The sequence below is a fragment of the Kogia breviceps genome, chromosome 12 (genome assembly GCF_026419965.1).
Source record: "Kogia breviceps isolate mKogBre1 chromosome 12, mKogBre1 haplotype 1, whole genome shotgun sequence".
In the NCBI taxonomy this organism is placed as follows: domain Eukaryota; kingdom Metazoa; phylum Chordata; class Mammalia; order Artiodactyla; family Physeteridae; genus Kogia; species Kogia breviceps.
In genome coordinates this window covers 99518261-99539965 of record NC_081321.1, presented here as the reverse complement: position 1 = coordinate 99539965, position 21705 = coordinate 99518261, and the positions used below count along the sequence as shown (strand labels likewise).

General features: G+C 50.6%; 1 protein-coding gene across 4 annotated transcripts in view; it reads right to left on the bottom strand.

Moving 5' to 3' along the window:
- Positions 1 to 16606, bottom strand: part of PPARA (peroxisome proliferator activated receptor alpha) — a 73516-nt gene extending 56910 nt beyond the window's left edge. The window contains exons 1-3 of one of the 4 annotated variants that reach the window (XM_067010428.1): positions 16484 to 16583; positions 15302 to 15436; positions 10013 to 10194 (exon numbers count right to left, since the gene is read on the bottom strand). In XM_067010428.1, coding sequence (XP_066866529.1) covers positions 10013 to 10144 — 132 coding nt within the window. In that variant the 5' untranslated portion in view covers positions 10145 to 10194; positions 15302 to 15436; positions 16484 to 16583. Of the gene's footprint in view, positions 1 to 10012; positions 10195 to 15301; positions 15437 to 15684; positions 16037 to 16058; positions 16367 to 16483 lie in introns of those variants that run through there. The other 3 variants (XM_067010429.1, XM_067010430.1, XM_059081682.2) reach the window with 3 other exon arrangements.
- Between the last annotated feature and the right edge of the window lie 5099 nt (positions 16607 to 21705).

The following is a 21705-nucleotide window of genomic DNA, read 5'->3' as shown; positions in this document are numbered from 1 at the left end:
ATAAGATATTGAATAGAGTTCTCTGTGCTGTGCAGGAGGACCTTGCTGTGTATCCAGCCTGTATATAAAAGCTGACACCTGCTGACCCCAGCCTCCCGCTCCATCCTCCCCTCAACCCCCTCCCCCTTGGCAACCGCCAGTCCGTACTGTTTAGTTATAGGTTTACAGAAAACCTGAGCAGCAAGTGCAGAGTTCCCATGTACCTTCACACTTTTCCCATTAGTAACACCTTGGTACAATCGTTACCCCTGATGAGCCAATACCAATATATTATTAACTAAAATCCATAGTTTCCATCAGGGTTCACGCTTGGTGTTGTACTTTCTATAGACTTGGACAAATGTATAAGGATATGTACCTCTATTACAGTATCATACAGAATGACTTCACTGCCCTAAACGTCCTCTGTGCTCTGTCTAATCATCCTTTCCTCCCCCCAACCCCCGGCAACCACTGATCTTTTTACTGTCTCCATAGTTTTGCCTTTTCCGGAATGTCACAGAGTTGAAACCATACAGTCTGTAGCCTTTTCAGTTTGCGTCCTTCAGGTATATGATACTTTTGGCAATAACATCGGTGATATCACTTGCCAAAATGTTTTTCAAAGAGGTGGTACCTCTTTACATTCCCATTGTCAGTGTTGGTGAGTTCCTGCTACACCACATCCTCGGCCTTGACGCTCGTTCAGTCTTCTTAATTTAGCCATTCGGGCTGGTATTTAATATCTCTCTACTACTAATAGCAATAGCTGCTACTAATAATTTGCATTTTCCTAATGACTAATGATGCTCAACATCTTTTCATGTGCTTACTTGCGATCCAGCACCTTTGGCTGAAGTATCTGTTCAAATCATTTGCCCACTTTTGCTTTCATTCTTAATTGGGTTGTTGTCTTCTTATTGAATTGTGAGAGTTCTTTATATATTCCTGATAATAGTCCTTTGTCAGATATACGCTTTACAAATATTTTCTCCAAGTCTGTGGCTTGCTTTTTGTTTTCTTAAATGCTTTTTGATGAGCAAAGGTTTATAATTTCGATGAAGTCTAATTTATTAAATTTTTCTTTTGTAGTTCATGTTTTTTGACTCATATATGACATCTTTGCCAAATCCCAAATCACTAAGATTTATTCTATGTTTCTTCTAGAAGTTTTATAGTTTTAACAATTAGGTCTATGACCCATTTCAAGTTCTTCTTAATTTTTTTGCTTTTTTTTTTTTTTTTTTTTTTGCGGTACACGGGCCTCCCACCACTGCGGCCCCACCCCCGTTGTGAAGCACAAACTCCGGATGCGCAGGCCCAGCGGCCATGGCCCACGGGCCCAGCCGCTCTGCGGCATGTGGGATCCTCCCGTACCGGGGCATGAACCCACGTCCCCTGCATCGGCAGGCGGACCCCCAACCACTGCACCACCAGGGAAGCCCCTTCTTATTTTTTAACATGATGTGAGATGAGGGCTGAGGTTTGTTCTTTTGCATATGGCTATCCAATTGTTCCAGCACTATTTGTTGAAAAATTATCTTTTCCCACTGAAACGACTTCTCACTCTGTTCAAAATCAGTTGACCATATAGTTGGGTCTATTTCTCAACTTGCTACTCTGTGCCATTCATCTATTTTTCTGTTTTCATATCAATATTATATTGTCAATTACTGTGGCTCTATAATAATTCTTGAAATCCAGTAGTTCGAGTCCTCCATCTGTGTTCTTCTTTTTCAAAGTTGTTTTAGCCACTCTAGGTCCATTGCATTTCCGCATAATTTTAGAATCAGTTTGTCAAATTCTACAAATAGGCATGCTAAGATTCAATTTTGATCACTCAAATCTGTAGATCATTTTGGGAAGAACTGCCATCTTAACGATACTGAGCATGCTGTAACTTGTCATTTATTTAGGTCTTTCAAAATCTCTCTCAGCCACGTTTGGTAGATTTCACTGTCCAGGTCTCGTGTATTTTATCCAGAAGCATTTCACATTTGTTGATGCTTGATTACTTTTTATTTTTATTTATTTATTTTTTATTTTTATTTTTTTTGCGGTATGCGGGCCTCTCACTGCTGTGGCCTCTCCCGTTGCGGAGCACAGGCTCCGGACGCGCAGGCCTAGTGGCCATGGCTCACGGGCTTAGTTGCTCCGCGGCATGTGGGATCTTCCCGGACCAGGGCACGAACCCGTGTCTCCTGCATCGGCAGGCGGATTCTCAACCACTGCGCCACCAGGGAAGCCCTTGATTACTTTTTAGACGTTAAACTAATCTTTTATTCTTGGAATAAACTCGACTTTCAGCATATTGGAAATGTCTTTCCACTGTCTTCTGGCTTCAATCGTTTTGGTTGAGAATTTCTCTCTGACTTGTTGCTCCTTTGAAAGTAATGTCTGGTTTTGTTTTTAACCTCTAGCTTCTTTTAAGATCATCGCTTTTCCTTTGTTTTTTCAGCAGTTTTACTATAGGGTGTGTAGGTATGGATTTTTTTGGTTTTTAACTCTACTTGTAGTTTTATTAGGAGTCTTAAATCTGTAACTTAATGTCTTTCATCAGTGTTGGAAAAACTTCAGCCACTATCTCTTCAAATATTGTTTCTGTCCCATTTCTCTTTCTTGTCCTCCTAGGATTTCAATTATATGTATGGTAGAATTCATCACTATATTCTCTATATTTGTAGTCCATCCTTTCATCTCTTTGTGCTTCACTTTAGATATTATTTCTGATGTGTTTTATTACTAACCAATTCTCACATCAGTTGTGATGTTGTATCTACTCTGCTATTATATCTTTCTACAGAGTACATAATTTCAGGGTTTTTTTTTTTCAGTTTTATGATTCCTACTTTTTTTCAAATTAATGTCCCTTCTAAAAATACAATTTCTAGTGTTCTACCAAAATTCCCAATCTTACCTTTCATCTTCCTGAATATAATAAGCAAGTTTATTTTAAAGTTTACATCTTTTAAGTCTAATATTTAGAGTCTTGTATGTCTATTTCTATCATTTATTATTTTTGCTGGTTCATGAGTTGTCTCATACGCTTGGTTTTGTTTGTGCCATTACTGTAAGAAACAGGCTTGGTTTGCATGGTAATGCAAGACCATAAAAAGCATCATGCAAGCAGAAATTATGCAAAGTGATTTTAAAAATAACAATTGCACCATGACCTTTAAAGTTATTGTCAAAACATTAAAATATCTATTATCAGTAGTAAATGCAGAGGGAAATATAAGATACAGTAAAACTAATATTTATTTAGTAGATTGTAATGTAAGACGTTAGCATCACTAAGAATTAAAATCACTGAGAATTAAAATGTTTTATTTTGTTGTAAAAATCTTACTAAGAGTAGTTTGGACGGTGCCTGCTGCCCTCTTACTGTATAACTTGCAATTCGGAGCAAACTTCTCTTCTATGCCTTACCAAATTGTCAAACTCCTTTCTAAGTTTGGGTGGGCCTCGAACATTTTATACTTTGCACTTTCAATGTCATGAAATGTCTTACAGAGTTCTTTAATGTGATTTTTGTTGGGGCTGGGCTCACTTCCTGTGTGACATCTTCAACCATATTCTTCAAGTATGTTTTTTTAAAAATATCTTTTATTTTCTTCTATTCTATTTATTTATTTATTTGTTTGCACTGGGTCTTAGTTGCAGCTGGCAGGCTCCTTAGTTGAGGCACGTGAGCTCCTTAGTTGCGGCTCGCTGGCTCTAGTCATGGCATGCAAACTCTTAGTTGCAGCATGCTTGTGGGATCCAGTTCCCCGACCAGGTATGGAACCCAGGCCCCCTGCATTGGGAGTGTGGAGTCTTACACACCGGGCCACTAGGGCAATCCCTACAGTATGTCGATGAGTCACTTTTACTACATTCCTCTGGCTGCCCCTCTGGAGTCTCTTGAACTGGCAGCAGTGCCCACGTTCCCACAGTCACTATTTCTTCTAGAACTCCATTGATGTTCAACTCTAGTTTTACTTCCAGCATTATCATTTTCCACTTATTTGCTGCACTTTCATCTTTGCTGGCCAATTCCTCTCACTTATCCTTTTTCTTATAAAGTGTCACGTGGGTTTTTCACTGGGAGACAAGGCGGCAACACCAGGACACACTTTGCTGTCTGTGGAACTGACTGACAGATGCGCAGGGACCAATCACAGAAGGACTCTGAAAGGAGTGACGGGATTGGTCACTGATCCTCTGCACATCTGTTATCTATGTAGTGATTTGTGGACTGGGGAGCTGGCAGCTGAGACTGTGTTTTCACAGCTACTCAGTGCTTAATCCCTGATAACTGAAATAGGAGCCCTGGTGTAGGGAGACTGGTGTTATTTAAATAACTGTGGTAATGAAATTTGTGCATAACGGAAATGTGCAAAGTGAGGACTGCCTGTATTTGAAAATATGTTGATAGAAATAGCAGCTGAGGATGATGCTTTGTTCTCCAGAGAGGATATTTGTTTGCTTCTGCCAGGCATCAGAGGTCCTAGTAGTCTGGAAGCACCTTAATCCAACCTCAAGGACTGAGATTACTTAGAACAGGCCTTTAGTCCTGGAGCAACGAGTTGACTTCCAGGTCACCTGTGTTCCTAGGGGGCAGCTTTTTGGGGACCCAACCCAGAGTTTGGGATGTTTACCAGGGTCTTCCCTTCTTGGAGCCTTTATAGCTCAACTTTTGACTCCTAGCCCCATGGAAGTATGTAGGTTCTTAAGTGCTTCTTCCATAAATTAGCCAACACCCCAGGGACAAAATGACCCCAAATATCAAGTTTCCACCTTCTCCAGATCTCAGCCTGGCAACTGCTCACCACCTCATGAGCTTGCCAATGCCTTGGCATATGTTTAAAGATTCTGTCCACCTTTTCTGAGTTGACTTCCAAACTGCTAAGCCATCATTAGCAATGGAGCCTCCAGCTTAACATTTTAAAACCATTGAATACTTAGCGGCTCCACAGTTTGAAATGGCTATTTTTCACTTCCAGAGTTACAAAGAAGTATTTGTGTACTCTTCAATAAAATCCATAGACTGGAATATAGAAAAATGATTATAGTTCCTTAAGGTTTTCCTCATATTCAGGCAGTATTACTCAAAGAATAATAACTTCCTAATAATATGCTAATACAATTGTAGAACAGAAAAACTGTTATCTTTTCAACAAGCAGGAGGGCACAGATCATTAAGCAGAGCGGAAAGCTTTGTTCATCCCACAGGTATTTTTAGGTGCCTCCTGGGTAGGGTACGGCAGTAAAGAAAACAGACAAAAACGGACAAATTCCCCCGCCCTCGTGGGGCTGCCATTCTAGGGGAAACAGATGAGAAACAGACCAGTAAAGCTTATACTACATGAGATGGAGACAGGGTCAGGGAGAGGCTGCCGTTCTAACTAAGGGGAAGGCCTCCCTACGTGGGCAAAGAGCACGCTTACGGTGCCCTTCCCTCCTGCAGCAGGGACGTGGAGCTGGGAGAGTCCCACGGGGCCCCACCCCCCCCTGGCTCTCCAGCCCCTCCAGTCACTTGTGTTTACCCCTTGGCACCAGCCTGATGGAGGGAAAGAAAGGGGCTACCAGGCTCTGCACTCATGGTGCCATGATTCATACATGTTTGTCCCCTAAGCCTTCCACCGCCCTGTGTGAGGTCCACAGGACCAGCCCTACCTAAGCCGCCTAACGCACCAGGCACCTCTGACCATGACTCCTTACCTTTGATGTTATAGATTCGTCCCTAATTGACAGAGCTGGCTCTGAACAGGTCACCCACCTTCAAATATGAACAGGACATGTTTAGTGGGGTCTCAAGTCCCCAAAACTCCTTGAACAGGTGTTAGTTGCCTGTAGACTGTGAGTTCCATGAGGGCGTGACCATGGAGTGGTGCCAGTTAATGGCCCCAAAGATGTCCATGCTCCAATCCTGGAGCCTATGGCTATGTCACCATGCATGGCAGAAGAGGCTCTGCAGATGTGACCAACGGTACCATCACGGGTTCACTTGTGTCCCCCAAAAAGGTATGTCCACATCCTAACCTCCAGTACTTCAGAATGTGACCGCACTAGAAATAGGGCTCCTTGCGGATATAGTTATGATGAGGTTATACCAGGCTGGAGTGGATCCTTAATCCAATATGACTGGTGTCCTTATAAAAAGTGGAAATTTGGACACACACACACAGTGAGAATGCCATGTGATGACAGGTGGAGACTGGAGTGACGCTTCCACGAGCCAAAGAATGCAAAGGGCTGATGGACAGCACCAGAACTAAAGAGGAGGCGAGGAAGGAGTCTACCCCGAGTCTCAGAGAGAGGGCGGCCCTGCCGACACCTTGAGTTCGGACTTCTGGCCCCTAGGACTGCAGAAGAATAAATTTCTGTTCTTTAAAGCCACCCAGGGCTTCCCTGGTGGCGCAGCGGTTGAGAGTCCGCCTGCCGATGCAGGGGACGCGGGTTCGTGCCCCGGGCCGGGAAGATCCCACATGCCGCGGAGTGGCTGGGCCCGTGAGCCGTGGCCGCGGAGCCTGCGCGTCCGGAGCCCGTGCTCCGCAACGGGAGAGGCCACAGCAGTGAGAGGCCCGCGTACCGCAAAAAAATAAAATGAAATAAAATAAAATGAAGCCACCCCGATCGTGCTCTGTGACAGCAGCCACGGGGGACTGACGCAGGCGCAGGCCTGAGAGGGGAGAGTGTTCTGGATCATCCAGGTGGGCCCAATCGAATCGCCTGATCCCTTAAAAGCAGAGAATTTTCTCCGGCTGAAAGGAGGCAGAGGGGAGGTCCTAGAGATTCAGAGCATGAGAGGACTTGAGCCACGTTGCAGGTTTTGACAACCGAGGGGCCACACGCCAAGAAATGCGGCACCTCTGGCTGACGACCAGCAAGAAAATGGGCCATAGGTGTTTTTAAAAATATGCACAGAATTGTCCATCCAAAAAGATGGATTTTACTGCAGGTACATTACACCTCAGTAAACTTGACTTTTAGAAGACCTCAAACCGATCTCCACTGACTGGTTTTTAGGGAGCCTGATAGAAAGAGGCGAGTCTGCTGTTAAAAGGCGACCCAGTGCATCGTCACATCCATGGAGCAGGGCAGCCAGAGGAACTTCTCTGGCACCTCCAAAAGCCAACCCCGCTCCCGCCTGACATACCTGGGCTCCTAACCTCCTGGGCAGGACAGAGCTGCCTCTCTCCCCACTTTCCCAGCCACAAAGCAGGAAGCCAGAAGCCCGGGAGGCACAGACTGCACCCGTCTATTATCCTAGGAAAGGGGCTTGCGTGTGTCTAAGAACTCATTCTCCTCACTTATGACTATGAAACCAAACGATGTCAAGCTAATGGCACACACGATCCCCCGTGTCCCTGCTCCTTTCAGGAAGCGATTATCACGCTTCTGTGATGAAGACAGAATCACTGCTCAGAGGGCTTATCTGCTTTTCATGCCGGAACTATCAGCGACAAAGAGAAGGCAGACACCGCAACTAAATGTGTGGTGTTTTCTGAAAATAGGTCATTAGATGAGAGTTAATATGCATCTAAGATTTAAATCCTGCTGACCTAAGTGGTTCAAAAGGATTTCACTTGAGCACGTAATGATAAGTGAAATAAGATAATCAACAGGAGAACTAAGATGGGTTCTACAATTGCTGGGATCTTTTTTTTTTTCTTTTCGTACGCGGGCCTCTCACTGTTGTGGCCTCTCCCGTTGCGGAGCGCAGTCTCCGGATGCGCAGGCTCAGCGGCCAATGGCTCACGGGCCCAGCCGCTCCGCGGCACGCGGGATCTTCCCTGACCGGGGCACGAACCCGTGTCCCCTGCATCGGCAGGCGGACTCTCAACCACTGCGCCACCAGGGAAGCCCACTTGGATCATTTTTATTCACTCTTTTCCTTTCTCCCAACTTAGTTCCCTTAGTTGAAAGGAAATTTTAAGGACAAATATTTCTTGAGCCGCACGTGCAGATCACTGTTAGAACGCCACTGCTCCCCTGGCCGCAGAGAGGCTCAGGGAAGGGCAGCCTCACCTATCAGGCCTTCTAGGCTGGTTCTCACCACGCGGCACCACGTTGCTTGAGTACCTGCCTCTCCTCTGAACCTAGGAGTCCTGCTTCACGTAATGCAGTGCTTCCTGATGGCAGGGAATGGTGCCTGCCATTTTCCACTGCTGTCCCCAGCTCTTGGAACAGTGCCTGGCACATAGCAGGAGCTCAGGAAAGGTGTGTTGAATAAATGAGTGAGCTCTGGAATGAATGACTGAAGTGCTCAATAAACAGCTGCTGAGGTGAAGGCAGAATAGGTCCAGTCAGAGAGATTCAAAATGCTACAGGGTGGACTTCCCTGGTGGCGCAGTGGTTAAGAATCTACCTGCCGGGCTTCCCTGGTGGCGCAGTGGTTGAGAGTCCGCCTGCCGATTCAGGGGACACGGGTTCGTGCCCCGGTCCAGGAAGATCCCTCGTGCCCCGGAGCGGCTGGGCCCGTGAGCCGTGGCCACTGAGCCTGCGCGTCCGGAGCCTGTGCTCCACAATGGGAGAGGCCACAACAGTGAGAGGCCCGCGTACCACAAAAAAACAAAACAAAGCAAAAAAAACGAATCTACCTGCCAGTGCAATGGTCACGGGTTCGAGCCCTGGTCCGGGAAGATCCCACATGCCGCGGAGCTACTAAGCCCATGCACCACAACTACTGAGCGTGCGCTCTAGAGCCCACGAGCCACTACTGAGCCTGCGTGCCACAACTACGAAGCCCACATGCCTAGAGCCCATGCTCCGCAACAAGAGAAGCTACCACAGTGAGAAGCCCATGCACCGCAATGAAGAGTAGCCCCCGCTCGCCGCAACTAGAGAAAGCCCACACAGCAACGAAGACTCAACGCAGCCAAAAATAAATAAATAAATAAACTTATTTTTTTAAATGCTATAGGGTGTCTGAGTGACAAAATTCCTGCCTCTCATTCAGGGGGGAATCAAGGAAGGCTTCATGAAGGAGGTGGCGTTTGATTAAGCCTGGAGGGAATCTCAAACATAAGGTAGCCTGACCGGAGCTGCATGTTCACCCAGCCGGTCCTGCAGCACCTGCTGGCAGTACATCCTGGGTGGTGGAGAGCGGGGCAGCTGTGGTCTCCTGCCCCCTGGGGTCTGTGACTCATCGGGGAGAGCGACTTCCACCAAGAGGCCATGCAGATGAACATGTAATGGGCAAGTTTACAGGCAAAGCACCAGGCATTGCATCTGAGAGACCTGACCGGGCAGGCAGTTCTTCCCTAAGAAAGTTTTCAGCTGAGAGCTCCAGGGCAGGGGGTCGAGGTAAGTGGGTGAGGTGGGGATGAGGGTCAGGGTGAGGGAATGTCCCAGGCACAAACGAGGATCTGGCCATGGAGGAAGAACACCGGCCCCTGAGAGTCAGGGCCCTGCCCTCCCAGTCACCACGGGAGCTGACAGATGAGGAAGGATGAGTCCATGTTATGGTTGGACAGTTAACAGCAAGCAAGGAAACAATGAAAGCGTTAACAGCAGGTCCTACTGTGGAGCACAGGGAACTATATTCAATATCCTGTGATAAACGATAACAGAAAAGAATAGGAAAAAGAATGTGTGTGTGTATATATATGTGTGTGTGTGTGTGTGTGTGTGTGTGTGTGTATAAAACAATCACTTTGTTGTACAGCAGAAACTGACACAACATTGTAAATCAACTGTACTTCAATAAACTAAAAAAAATATTTTTAAAGCAGCCTTGGGAATTCCCTGGCGGTCCAGTGGTTAGGACTCGGCACTTTCACTGCCGAGGGCCCGGGTTGGATCCCTGGTTGGGGAACTAAGATCCCACAGGCTGTGCGGCGTGGTCAAAAAAAAGAAAAAGTAAAAAGCCTTCTCACTTTGAACCAGGCAACAGCCTCCCACACAAAGCATCAGTACTTTTGCCCCATTTGTAGACAAGGAAACGGAGGTGCGCGCAGATGGGTGGTCCGTCTGTGGCCGAGAGCTGCCAGGTGGGTCAGGACCCTGCACCTGTCCCGCCCTCACTGTCCTCCTGGAGGCCACTTACCGGACAGGGAGGAAGACCAGGGTCGGGGAGGGAAAACTCGGCGCGGGGCTCAGAACCGGACAGTCTGAGTTTGAGTCTCCGGGAGGGTCGGGTGATGTCAGGAAGGCTGGCGGACGTGGGGCCCGAAGTCATGACAGCAGTGACAAAGTACAACCTTGGTGAACTTCCATGTATCTTCACATCTACAAATACGAAGAAGGCAGCTGGATGGAGGTGTTAATACCTTCGGTTGGAATTTCGTCTTTTCGTCTCTTAAAAGTCATTCCTTTTCTAAATTTTATTTACTAGCGCTCGTCTTTCAGAGGTCTCATTCTCAAAGAGACCGTACCAGATCTGATATCAGAATTGGGCATGAATCGTTCTGAAACACCTAGAAGATGATTTATCTGACGAAGAAAGCCTGCATTTGAATTCATTCATTCCAGAGTTACTGAGCCCGTCCAAGGTTTTGTTTCCTTCCATCAGTCTGTGAATCAGCCATGGATTTATCTGCTTTCCTGGCTGTTGTTCTTCCTTCTAGAATCTTCTTTCTCTTAAGGCTTGTGCCCCTATTAGTATTAAAGATTACTGGCCATCCTTGACTGTGGTTAGATACTCACTTTCATTTACACTTCTGACCTAGACACTAAAAGCTAACTCTTAGACTCATCTAAGGGAAGGCAGCAGGAAAACAGTCGATAATTTTTGGTTTCCAGAGTGAAAGACCCTATTTTCTCTTCTTATATTGATAACCTGCTAGATTCTCTTCTTTTAAAATGTATTGTGTTGAAGTATTGACTGGCAACGCTGTGTCCTGCTAGGTACCGATATTCACACACAAAGCTGGGACTTGGAAAGAATCACTCCTGCTCTTCACTGAACGCTTCCCACTTAACCCTTCCTCCTGTCGCCAGTTTTTGTCACCCTCGGCCAGGATGGGAACACTCCCCTTTCGGTTCAACACACCAGCGCTGGCTCGGGACTTCCTGCCCCTGTGCCGGCGGGCGGTTACAATCTTGGGCTTCCAGGCTGCTCGGGTGGAGGGTGGGTCACGCTCCCCCCACCACTAGAGACCCAGCCTCCCTCTCCCCCTCCCGAGTGCGTGCAAGCACCCTGGCCTTTCCTCCCTCCCCAGGTCCAGAACCTTCTGTCTCTGGCTCAGACACCAACATTTCCACCCTCACCATCTTCTGTCATCTTGTCCCACACATCCTTTTAACCCTGCTTGTGCTGGTCTTTTCTCTCAAGCAACATCAGCCCTCACTGCATGTCAATATTCTCAAGGCTTTCTCTTCACGACTCTTTTTTTCTAAAAGTCTTCTTTTTAGGATATCACTCCCCGTCAAGCTCCCGCCGTGAATATTTTTGCACAATTGAACTTTGTGGGTTTTTTTTTTTTTTTAACTACTCATCTCTCTCAGGACCCCTCACTGAACGTAATGGATGAGGTTTATTTTTATGATTTGAGAACTACAGCAATGGAATGACTTCACTTCTGGAAAGGGCTCTCAACGAGTGAGCTTTTCTAAGAAAGGCGAGAAGGAAGGCCATTTTCTGAACCTCCATGCGCTCTGGACCGCTTGCTGTGAACCATCAGGAGGACTCTGCAGAGATGGGGCAGGAGTCCCCTTGCCTAGAGCTGCTGACAGATTCTGCAACGGGTTTCAACGTGGGCAAAAAAGGTGATTGTAAAACTCAAGCAAAATACTCCCTCCACGAATCCTAAAATCCAAGGATGTCGTAAACACATCAAATACTACCCTTTTGTTTGTGTTATAAAAAACTTCAACACACCAAGAGATGCTTCTGTTGAAAGCAAATTTCAAATTTCTCTGAACAATTTTCCTTTTACACATCAGTCCTGTTAATCCCATCCCCAACACACAGTTAGAAAACCACTGAGTGGACAGTGAATAAATAAGACACGAACCCACTTATCAAGCTGTCCCACAAAATGAGCCAAAATGATACTGCCTAGAATTTATCAAATTTATTCATAATCCTAGACAGAGGGGAAAATACTCTTCATTCTGGCAGCCTAATAGATGTCAACTTGTGCAAAAAGGAACACTGCCTGAAAATACTTCTAAAAATTCTTCTGGTTAAAAAAAAAAAAAAAAAATCCCATTTAACAGCTAGGTAATAGAAGAAAACTTGATTTCAGATCAAGATTTGATTGTCACTTGATTCTGCAATCCTGTATTTTTACAAGCCTTATTGCTGCATTGTAAATATGCACTTAAATACACATGTCAGGGTAACAATTTCTTAGACTGTTTCAGAAGGGAGGAAGGCAGCCACATGTCAACTTCTAAATAACTGGATCTCTTTTACTAGAACTTGGCAATTTGTCACCTCAGTGTGGTTATATCACATAACCACAGACTTATTCAGTTACAAATGGCTGCAGGGAGCTTGGTGCCTCACTCACTCTTAAAAGTGGTCAGGGTTGCAGGGGGGAAAGGAACTACAGTATACTGTTTACTTAACTGTATTATCATTTCCAATCTTTCATGTGAAGCTTCATAAGCTTTGAGACAATTCATTCTGCCTTTGCTTTCCTAACCCTTACTATTCAGGTGATCCGTTTTCAAAGGTGTACTTGTGCCCTCTGAGTTAAAAGCGTAAAAGCAAGTGGATCAGAACAGAAATAGCCACTCCTCTCTCTGTGCAAACCTCTTTAAATAGAGCAAAATAAAAGCAGTCAGATGGGAACGATAGGCAATATCCTGTGATAAACCATGATGGAAAAGAACATGACAAAGAATATGTATGCGTATAACTGAGTCACTTTTCTGTACAGCAGAAATTAACACAACACTGTAAATCAACTATACTTCAATAACAATTTTTTTTTTTTGCGGTACGCGGGCCTCTCACCGTTGCGGCCTCTCTCCAGTTGCGGAGCACGGGCTCCGGACGCGCAGGCTCAGCGGCCATGGCTCACGGGCCCAGCTGCTCCGCGGCATGTGGGATCCTCCCGGAGCGGGGCACGAACCCGCGTCCCCTGCATCGGCAGGCGGACTCTCAACCACTGCGCCACCAGGGAAGCCGCAATAACATTTTTTTTTAATTAAAAAAAACTGAAAAGCAGCCGGATGAGTGCTGCGCCTGGAACACAGAAGACTTAAACCTCTCCAGTGCTTCCACTAACTTCTCCCGTGCCTATCTTATCTCCACAACTGGAGGGCCAGCAGGACCCTTGCCCTGTTAAATAGAAACACTTTCCCAACTCCCAAATGTTTAAACACACCTCTTTCCTTCTGAGTCAGTTGTTTGGAATTAGAATTCATGATCTTGCAGAAAGAAAGAGCATTTAATTTAATTAGATGCTCAGGCCATCTCATAAGAAGTCTATTTAATGTTTAACATATCCCAAACCTAGTGATAATTATAAACAGAATAATTTGAACTGCAGCTGCCACCTTTATAACACCTATGCCCTGGGAGCCACGTGGGGGGGAGTCCAGCATGGCGTGCAGGAACACACTGGTTTAGTGCTGATGGAAGCATGGGCTCTCGCCATCTGAGGTTTGAGGGAAACTGCAAAATGCCAAGGGGAAACCCTCTTGCGGTGGGTAGGCCCCCTGCTGTACTTCTAAGTCCCCACCAGCCAGCTCCCACCCATATCTGAGTACTGTAAAAAGAAAAAAAATCGATAAATTCTTGTTGAATTAAATTCTGTTCCTCTCTTATGTGTTCAGTGAACATACATGCAAAGTAAATAATTGTGAATACAATGTAAATGCTATGTAAATACTTATCGGGCTTCCCTGGTGGCGCAGTGGTTGGGAGTCTGTCTGCCGACGCAGGGGACGCGGGTTCGTGCCCCGGTCCAGGAGGATCCCACGTGCCGCGGAGCGGCTGGGCCCGTGAGCCAGGGCCGCTGAGCCTGCGCGTCCGGAGCCTGTGCTCCGCAACGGGAGAGGCCACAACAGTGAGAGGCTCGCGTACCGCAAAAAAAAAAAAAAAAAAAAACAAAAAAAAAACACTTATGGCACGTGGTAAATTCAAGTTTTGTTTTCTGGAACTTTCTGGAATTTTTTTTCCCGCATATTTTCAATCCACGGTAGGTTGAACTGGTGGATACAGAACCTGCAGATGTGGAAGGCCTACTCAGTATATAGGACCAGCTGGGCAGAACTGATTAACACATACTCGGTTCTCATCAAGGTGGACTCGGTGGGGAAAGTGAGGTAGGGCATCACCCTGGAGCAGCCCTGGTGGGGGAAGATTTCACCCAGCCAGCATCTCCGCAGACCCTCTAAGGATGAGGAACAGTTGTTTTCATGGTCTGGGGATACCGGAGTAAGGACAAATGCAAAATATATCACCATCAAAACCTGAGGGCAGGGACTTCTCAGGTGGTGCAGTGGTTAAGAACCTGCCTGCCAATGCAGGGGACATGGGTTCGAGCCCTGGTCCCAGAAGATCCCACATGCCGCGGAGCAACTAAGCCTGTGCTCCACAGGTACTGAAGCCTGCGCACCTAGACCCACAAGCCACAACTACTGAGCCCACGTGCCACAACTACTGAAGCCTGCGCGCCTAGAGCCCGTGCTCCGCAACAAGAGAAGCCACTGCGATGAGAAGCCCGCGCACCTCAACAAAGAGTAGACCCGCTCGCCGCAACGAAGACCCAATGCGGCCCCCCCAAAAAAAAATCTGTGTACAAATTGGACAAACATGAACTAGTAACAAGAATTATTTTATGATTATGGAATAACTTTTACACGTTCAAGATGTGAGAAGAGGGAAAACATTTTTTCTACGGTCAATTAATTTTCTCTTGCTTCAGAGTTGTATAGAAGTTTGTCAAGCTCACTGTCTGGTCCCTCACTCACAGTGACCACTCAGACTATACCACAGGCCCACTTCTCCAGGGTATCACTGTCCTGGCTGATGGCAGTTCTAGACCTGGCCAACTAGCTCAGCAAGCCATCTGCTTGATATTCAAATTGGAATTAAAACAGCTAAGAGAAGGCATGGCGCTCTTTACTTGTCAACATCTGTAACTTAAGTGTCTGTTAAGTGAAAACATTTCTCAGTTTTATTATCTAGTTTTAAATTACGTGGAACCTACCTGCCATAAAGAAAGGAAGTTCCCAGTAAAACTGACAGAATAAAGTTTTCAGAACTTAAAAGGGAATCTATCCACATTCATCTTACTTTCAAAGAAATGAAAATAGATCTAACCCGTTGCATCACGAGGTAATAATTAACCCCCAAATTGCTAGTCTGTAGGGCAATGGAAGTAAAGACTTAACTATTTCAGTCTGGAAAAATAAGTAAATCAAACCTTCTATTTACCTGTGATGACAACGTCTTGGTTCTGGACTTGTCTGGCCACAAACTGTTACTTCACAGCAGCCTTGGCAGGAAGAAGGTAAAGGACGAAATGATTACAACCATATGTCCTCTGGATTCTCCCCAAGTCTCCACCACCTTGAAAGAGAAAAGTCACCGTGACCCTGCGTCTTCAACGGCTACGGTGTGGCAGGCTCATCCGCAGGAAAACCCTTCCCCCGCCGCCCGGCACCACGCACCCCTTCCCAAGCAGCCCTGGGGGAGGAGGGGCTCCCTGGTTTGGGAAGTGGTGGCTGGGATGGGGGTAGGCATGCAGCCCCGAACGTCCCAGAGCGCCCCGCGAAATCCAAGGCATTATACAACCGTGGACTTTTCTTAGAAAGAACCTTGACATTCGGGGCACGGCTCCAGCCTTTAAACTTAAAAAGGCGAGGAAAGCACGGGCGCGCAGTTGTTCCCTCTTCGTCTGGGGAGGCCGTGCGGGCAGAACCGACCCTCCGGACTTCCGCCAACACCGCCCTGCGCGGCCGGGGACTCGGAGAGACGCCCCGCGCCAGACCCGCGGGCCCCGGGATCGGGAGGACGTTCCGCGGCGGAGACTGCCCTGGGCTCGCCCGGCCCGGCCCGTCTGGGTCGCCCGACTGCGCCAGGCGTAAAGTGGGGCAGTTCCTCAAAGGTGGACTAAGCCGCTTGTGAGTCTCTCCCGTTGGACCTCGGCCGCCAGGCGCACGAGGGTCAGTCTGCCGGGGCCGCCGGCTACCTGGCCTAGGGGATGCCCGGCGTTCTCGGGAAACGCCCCCAGTCGGTGACGCCCAAGCTCGACCACGCAGAAGGAAGGGCGCGCCTGATGCCCCCGCCTGGTGGGCCTTCTCTCCGGGGGGACAACCTGAGGACCCAGTGGCTCTGAGGTCCCGGGCCTCGACCTCTGCCCGGGTCCCAGCCCCACCGACAGCTGTGAAAGCCGAGGCTCCGGGCAGGCCACGGGCGCGCGGAGGGAGGCCGAGCAAGGGGCTGCCCCCTGGGCCCCGGAATCCCCGGCACGAGCCGCGGCAGGCGCCCTCGCCCCGCGCCCCGGGCCCCGCGCATGCGCCGCCCGGCCCCTCCCAGTCCGCCGCCGCTCTGGGTCTTGAGGTGGGGGGAGCCCGGCCCCCGAGACCCCGCGCGCGCCTGCCCGCCGCCTGGCACCTGGGGCCGCGGTCCTCCGCCTGCCGGTCCACGGCCTGCCGGTCCGCGGGGCGAGCACGCCGAGGGAGGCGGCGCCGGGCAGGGCGCTAGCGGCCGCCTCCGCCCCCGCCGCTCGCTGCCCCCGCCGTGGGGCCGTCGCGTCCCCGGCCCATGCCCGGCGCCGCCTCCCCGCAACCTTGCCAGCCGCGCCCCCGCGGCACGCGCCGCCCCTCAGGCCCCCGCCCCAGCCGAGCCGCTGAGGCGGCTCGCGCGGGTGGCCCGCCGGGAAGCCCCGCCCCGCGCGGGACACGGCCCCCGGACGGCGGCGCCCGATTGGATGCCCGCAGGGGCGGGGGTGGGGCCGCTCTCGGGGGCTCCCACAGGCGGCCCCACTGCTGCAGCACCTGGGGGAAACTGAGGCCGGGGAGGCGGAGGGACCGCCAAGGTCACCGGGCACACCGCGTGCGGCTGGGGTTCGGCGAGCGGCCGGGACCGCGCACTGGGAAGGGCTGAAATCTAGGAGGGGCGGGCGCGAGGCTGCGGGAAGGGTGGAGGTTCCCGTCCGGGGCCCAGGCCACGCTGGCGAGGCCCCTCCTCCCTCGGGGAGCCCGGCTCTGCCAGTCTGTGCGCTGAGCTGGTCTAGACCGGGCACCTAAGCGCGGATGCCCTCGAGTCTGGGGAGAGCGCGGGCCTGGGGGCGGGCGGGGAAGGACCTTGTCCGGGGGAGCCCAGAATGCAAGAGAAGAAAGGGAACGCAAGCCGGGAGGACGCGTCAACAGGTGGCGGAGTTGCCGCGGCGAGTGTGCGGCGGGCGGGGGACCCAGAAGAGTGAAGGGCAAAGGGACCGGGCGCCGGGAGGAGTTGTCTACTCCGACCAGCCGCCCTCCCACCCCCCGGCCCACCCCACCCCGGGCTGTCAGAGAGCCTGCCCCTCCCCCCATGCGGCAAGGGTGAGGGGCTGACTTTGTGCCCAGCCGAGGCGCTGAGCTTCTGCCAGCTCAGGGGGGAGGTCGCGGCCCGGCAGCCAATGGCGGAGAGCAAGAGCGAGAGCTGCAAAGCGGCTTTGTTTGCGCGGCGACGCCCGAGCTCCTCGCGCGGAATGCACAAAGCCCCCGGTGCCTGCGCATCAGGACGCCGCTCCTGCGGGAACGAAATGTGTGCTATGCCAGCCCTGCTCCTTGCCCTCCCGCTGCTCCGGCCACTGTTCTCTTTGTAGCGGTGAGCGCCCAGGAGGACCTACTCCGGGCCCGAAACAGCTCCAAACAAATCCCCGCACTACACCGAGAAGCTGGAGCCTCGGCCGTACCGGACCCTTTCACATATATCTTAAGCTCACCCTTGTTGATTGGCCCCATACCTGTGATGAACTTTGCCCCACCCAGCAGACACTCACATAACCTTCCCACTAACACATTGACAAGCCCAACTCTTATTGCACATGCTATATAGCAATGGACAATTTTCGTATTCTGTTTCAGAGTTTACGAAGTGATCCGTGTCCATTATATCCTGGATATCTCATAGGCTGGGCAGGCAACAGTATTATTTATTTACGCAGCTAGGGGCCCCCACCGAGCTCATGTCCTCATGAGGGCATCCGGTCTCAGAGATGTCACCTGACATACCCCAGATCCCATGCTGTCAAGAACCAAGAGTGCAAACAAGGGGTGTCGACTTCTTTTCCCGGATGTACCACGATGGTCTGCCATAAACCCAGTTAAATCCTGCACTTGGAAAGACCTGGTAAAAATTGTTTTGAACAAGGGCAAAGGAAGCTGCATAGGGGTCAACAGAGTACTGTGTACACCCAGCAGACATCAAGAAATGATGTTCTTGGGCTGCCCTGGTGGCGCAGTGGTTGAGAATCCGCCTGCCGATGCAAGGGACACGGGTTCGTGCCCCGGTCCGGCAGGATCCCACATGCCGCGGAGCGGCTGGGCCCGTGAGCCATGGCCGCTGGGCCTGCACGTCCGGAGCCTGTGCTCCGCAACGGGAGAGGCCACGAAAAAAAAAGAATGATGTTCTTGGGTTCTTGGGGCTCCCAGGGTTTTAGGGAGAGAAAACCTTTTTCACGCATGTGACGAAATGTATCACCTTTGAACAAATTCTCTCAGCCAGTCCCTCGCCTCCCCTTCCCCAGGAAGAAAGGAGAAGGACGCTCAGAACATTTTCTCATGGGAATATTCATGGAAGGGCTCCATACATGCTGCCCCCAGGGGACCGTGTGTTCCTGTTTACCTTGAGCAGACTTCTGTTAGCCGTGAAAAACATGTCACACCCAAGAGGAACTGTCACAAAGGACATCCCCCTCCCTGCCCCCAGCTCCTGCGAGTCCCCCCCACCCCACCCCCCCACTGCCTCCAGCACTGATGAAGCGTGGGCAGAGTACAACGTGGACAGCGTCCTGTGCAGGGACTGAGCAGAAACGTGTAACTTCAGGGACAAATCAGTGCTCTTGAATATGCATCTAGCATCACCTGAGTTCCTCAGGTTCCTTGGTTAGTACTAGGAGCACTTGGAGGGCCCCTGCGTCTTAGTTCAGAGCTTCCATTGATTTGGTGCTGATGCTGTTTCGGGTCCTGTTTCACATTTTGCTGTTTCGCAAAATGTTTCACATTTTCTAAACTTGAAGATGTTTGGAGAAATAATGATTCTTGTGCCCGCATTACAATAGGGAGACTGAGGCACAGAGGCCCCCCCGCCCCCTGCACCAGGTCACACTGGCCAGTTGCAGAGCCCAGGAATGGAAGTGGGTGTGTGCCGCCCACACCTGCCCTGCTGAGCCACTTCCGGGTGTACCCAACCCCACTAGAGCAGCCGAGGCTCTCCCTCGGCCTCCAGGGGCGAAATCAGGAAGCGGGACATTCAGAAGAGGAGAAGGGAGTAGCAGGAGGAGGCTCCTGCAAATAGATACCAGGCAGCAGGTTAGACCCTGAATGTGCTAGCAGGTGATGTCAGCCATCTGTGTTCAGAAGCTGGCCTTGACCCCTGCAGGGGCGAAGTGTCTCCCACAGGCCTTGGGTCCAGGCACCAGAAGTCTGTCTGTTTGCCCTGCAGTTTAGGTAAGCCCTTTTCCAGGAACTGTCCAAAGACTCTGTGGGTCACTTGTTTGCCCTTTGCTGATGTGCAAAGCCTCCCGATGAGACGGAGCTTGTGCTTCTGGGGTGTCATTGGCCGGGGCAGTGGCCTCTGATCTCCTGGAAGCGTGCCCTCTGGTCAGGTGGTGGAAGTCAGTGGGGACAGGGGACACAGACTAATAAAGGGAGAGTTCACCGTTGGCAAGTCCAGAGCTGCTCTGTGGCCCACGGCTGGACCTCAGCAGGCACCAACCATGGGCGTGTGCATGGCTGCCATTCTAGTATCGATGGCAAAACCTCAGGGGTCCAGGCAACAGAATCTTGCCACACAAGTGAAGGCACAGAACTCACAATTGTCCCCAAAGCCGCTGGCTTCATGCTCATTTCGCAGAAGTAGAAACCAAGGGAAAGACATCCTCTGGCCAAGGTCTCCAAGAGGGAGCAAGAACCTGGCTCTCAGACTCCAGACCCACTCTACCATCTGCGCCAGCCCCGGGTAACCCCAGGGCGTGGTCGTCTGGTCCTGAAGTCTGCGCTCTCCCGGCCTGATAACCCAGCTGCCTCTGGTAGACCCGGGAGCATGCTGTGAAGAATCAGTCTGGACCCCAGGTCTCCTGGGGGGCGGGGGGGTGGTGGTGGCAGCAGCAGCACATGCACAGGCCTGTGGCAGGAGAAAGAGGCCACATGCAAGGGGAGAGTGGAAATGGTACAAGCCAGGAGGAGGTGGGCAGTGACCTGTAGCCTGGTGGGTTGTTTGTCTTGACTCCATCAGATCAGTAACAAATGACAAATGATACATGTTGACCAAGTGTTATCTATCACTGAAGCAGAGCAGGTGGTGGTGGGTAAAGCTATGCACTCACCTGAGGTCCACAGGGTCTGGAACCTTCTGCAGGCCCAGCAACGGGTGCTGTCGTAGACACCGAGCCCCTTTGATAACTCACCTGTCCCCAGCCAAAGTTTACAGACTGGCTTTGCTACAGGCCTCACCTGGGCGTGGGGGTCTCTGTCTCTGATATCTGTCTCTGTCGTTCTTGAGATGCCCAAGGCAGCTCACCGGCAGCAACGCTCCTCCACCTGCCACCATCCCTCCCAAGAGTCAGATTCCCTCCTCATCAGCCCGGGCTATTCCAGCCCAGGTGGCTTAAGCTCCTTGGGACAGGCTGGCTCATTGATATCTTGGTTCAGAGCTTGGGCTTGGAGCTTCAGAAGCTGCGTGACCTGGAAGGTGAGAGTCTCACCGTAAAGCTGATATATAGATGAATTCGGTCAATGAAGGGCTCCCTGCTCTGCTGGAGACGGAGTTTGCAATTACCTGACCCAGATGAGGGTCCCCAACTGTGAATTGCACTGTGGTGGGTGGGTGAGGTCGGGGGGCGGTTCTGTGCAGAGATAAGACAGGTGTGTTGACCCACAAATGCATAATAAATGCGGGTATCTGTGGGCATCACTGCCTCTGCCTGGGACACCCCCCAATTCCTTCATGAAATTAGTAGACAGAACCTGGGATTTGAAGTCAAACAGACCTGGATTCAAATCCTTGCTCTGCCTTTTACTTGCACTGTAACCTGAGGCAAACGACGTGACCTCCTGTCTGAACTTCCTCCTCCATAAAATGGGGCAGCGATGCTGAGCTCCCCGGGCCCTGGGGTGAGAATTAGGAAGGAGCGTGTAGGAAGTGCAGGGACAGGACCTGATAGGTGGGTCACATTTGAGACTTGGTGATCACCGGCTTGAAGGCCCTGCCATGGCGGGTCACCTCCTCCAGGAAGCCTGCTCGGCATCCATCCCGGCCGCAAAGCTGCCCTCTTCCCTGTGTTGCCACCACCTCCCGCCACCTCCCACACCTCCCACATGGCTTTTGTCTGGTTCAGCACTGTCTTCACAGGGCCTAGCTCCCTGCCTGCCTTGCCACTCAGAATAGCCGACACGATTGAGTCCTTGAACCTCTCCGACATCAGGCGAGGTGCCTGTTTCTTGCTCCCTCACATGACGCTCAGATACATGCCGGCACCTGCCTGTTACGGAAGAGTCCTGCCAACCAGTCGAGGCAGCATGACCTCTGCCCCGGGCTGCCAGCTCCCTCCCCCGGGCCTTCATCCCTGGGAGCAGCACGGGGCCTGGAACCCACACCACCAGGCCCCATAATGTATGAGGGAGCAGCCA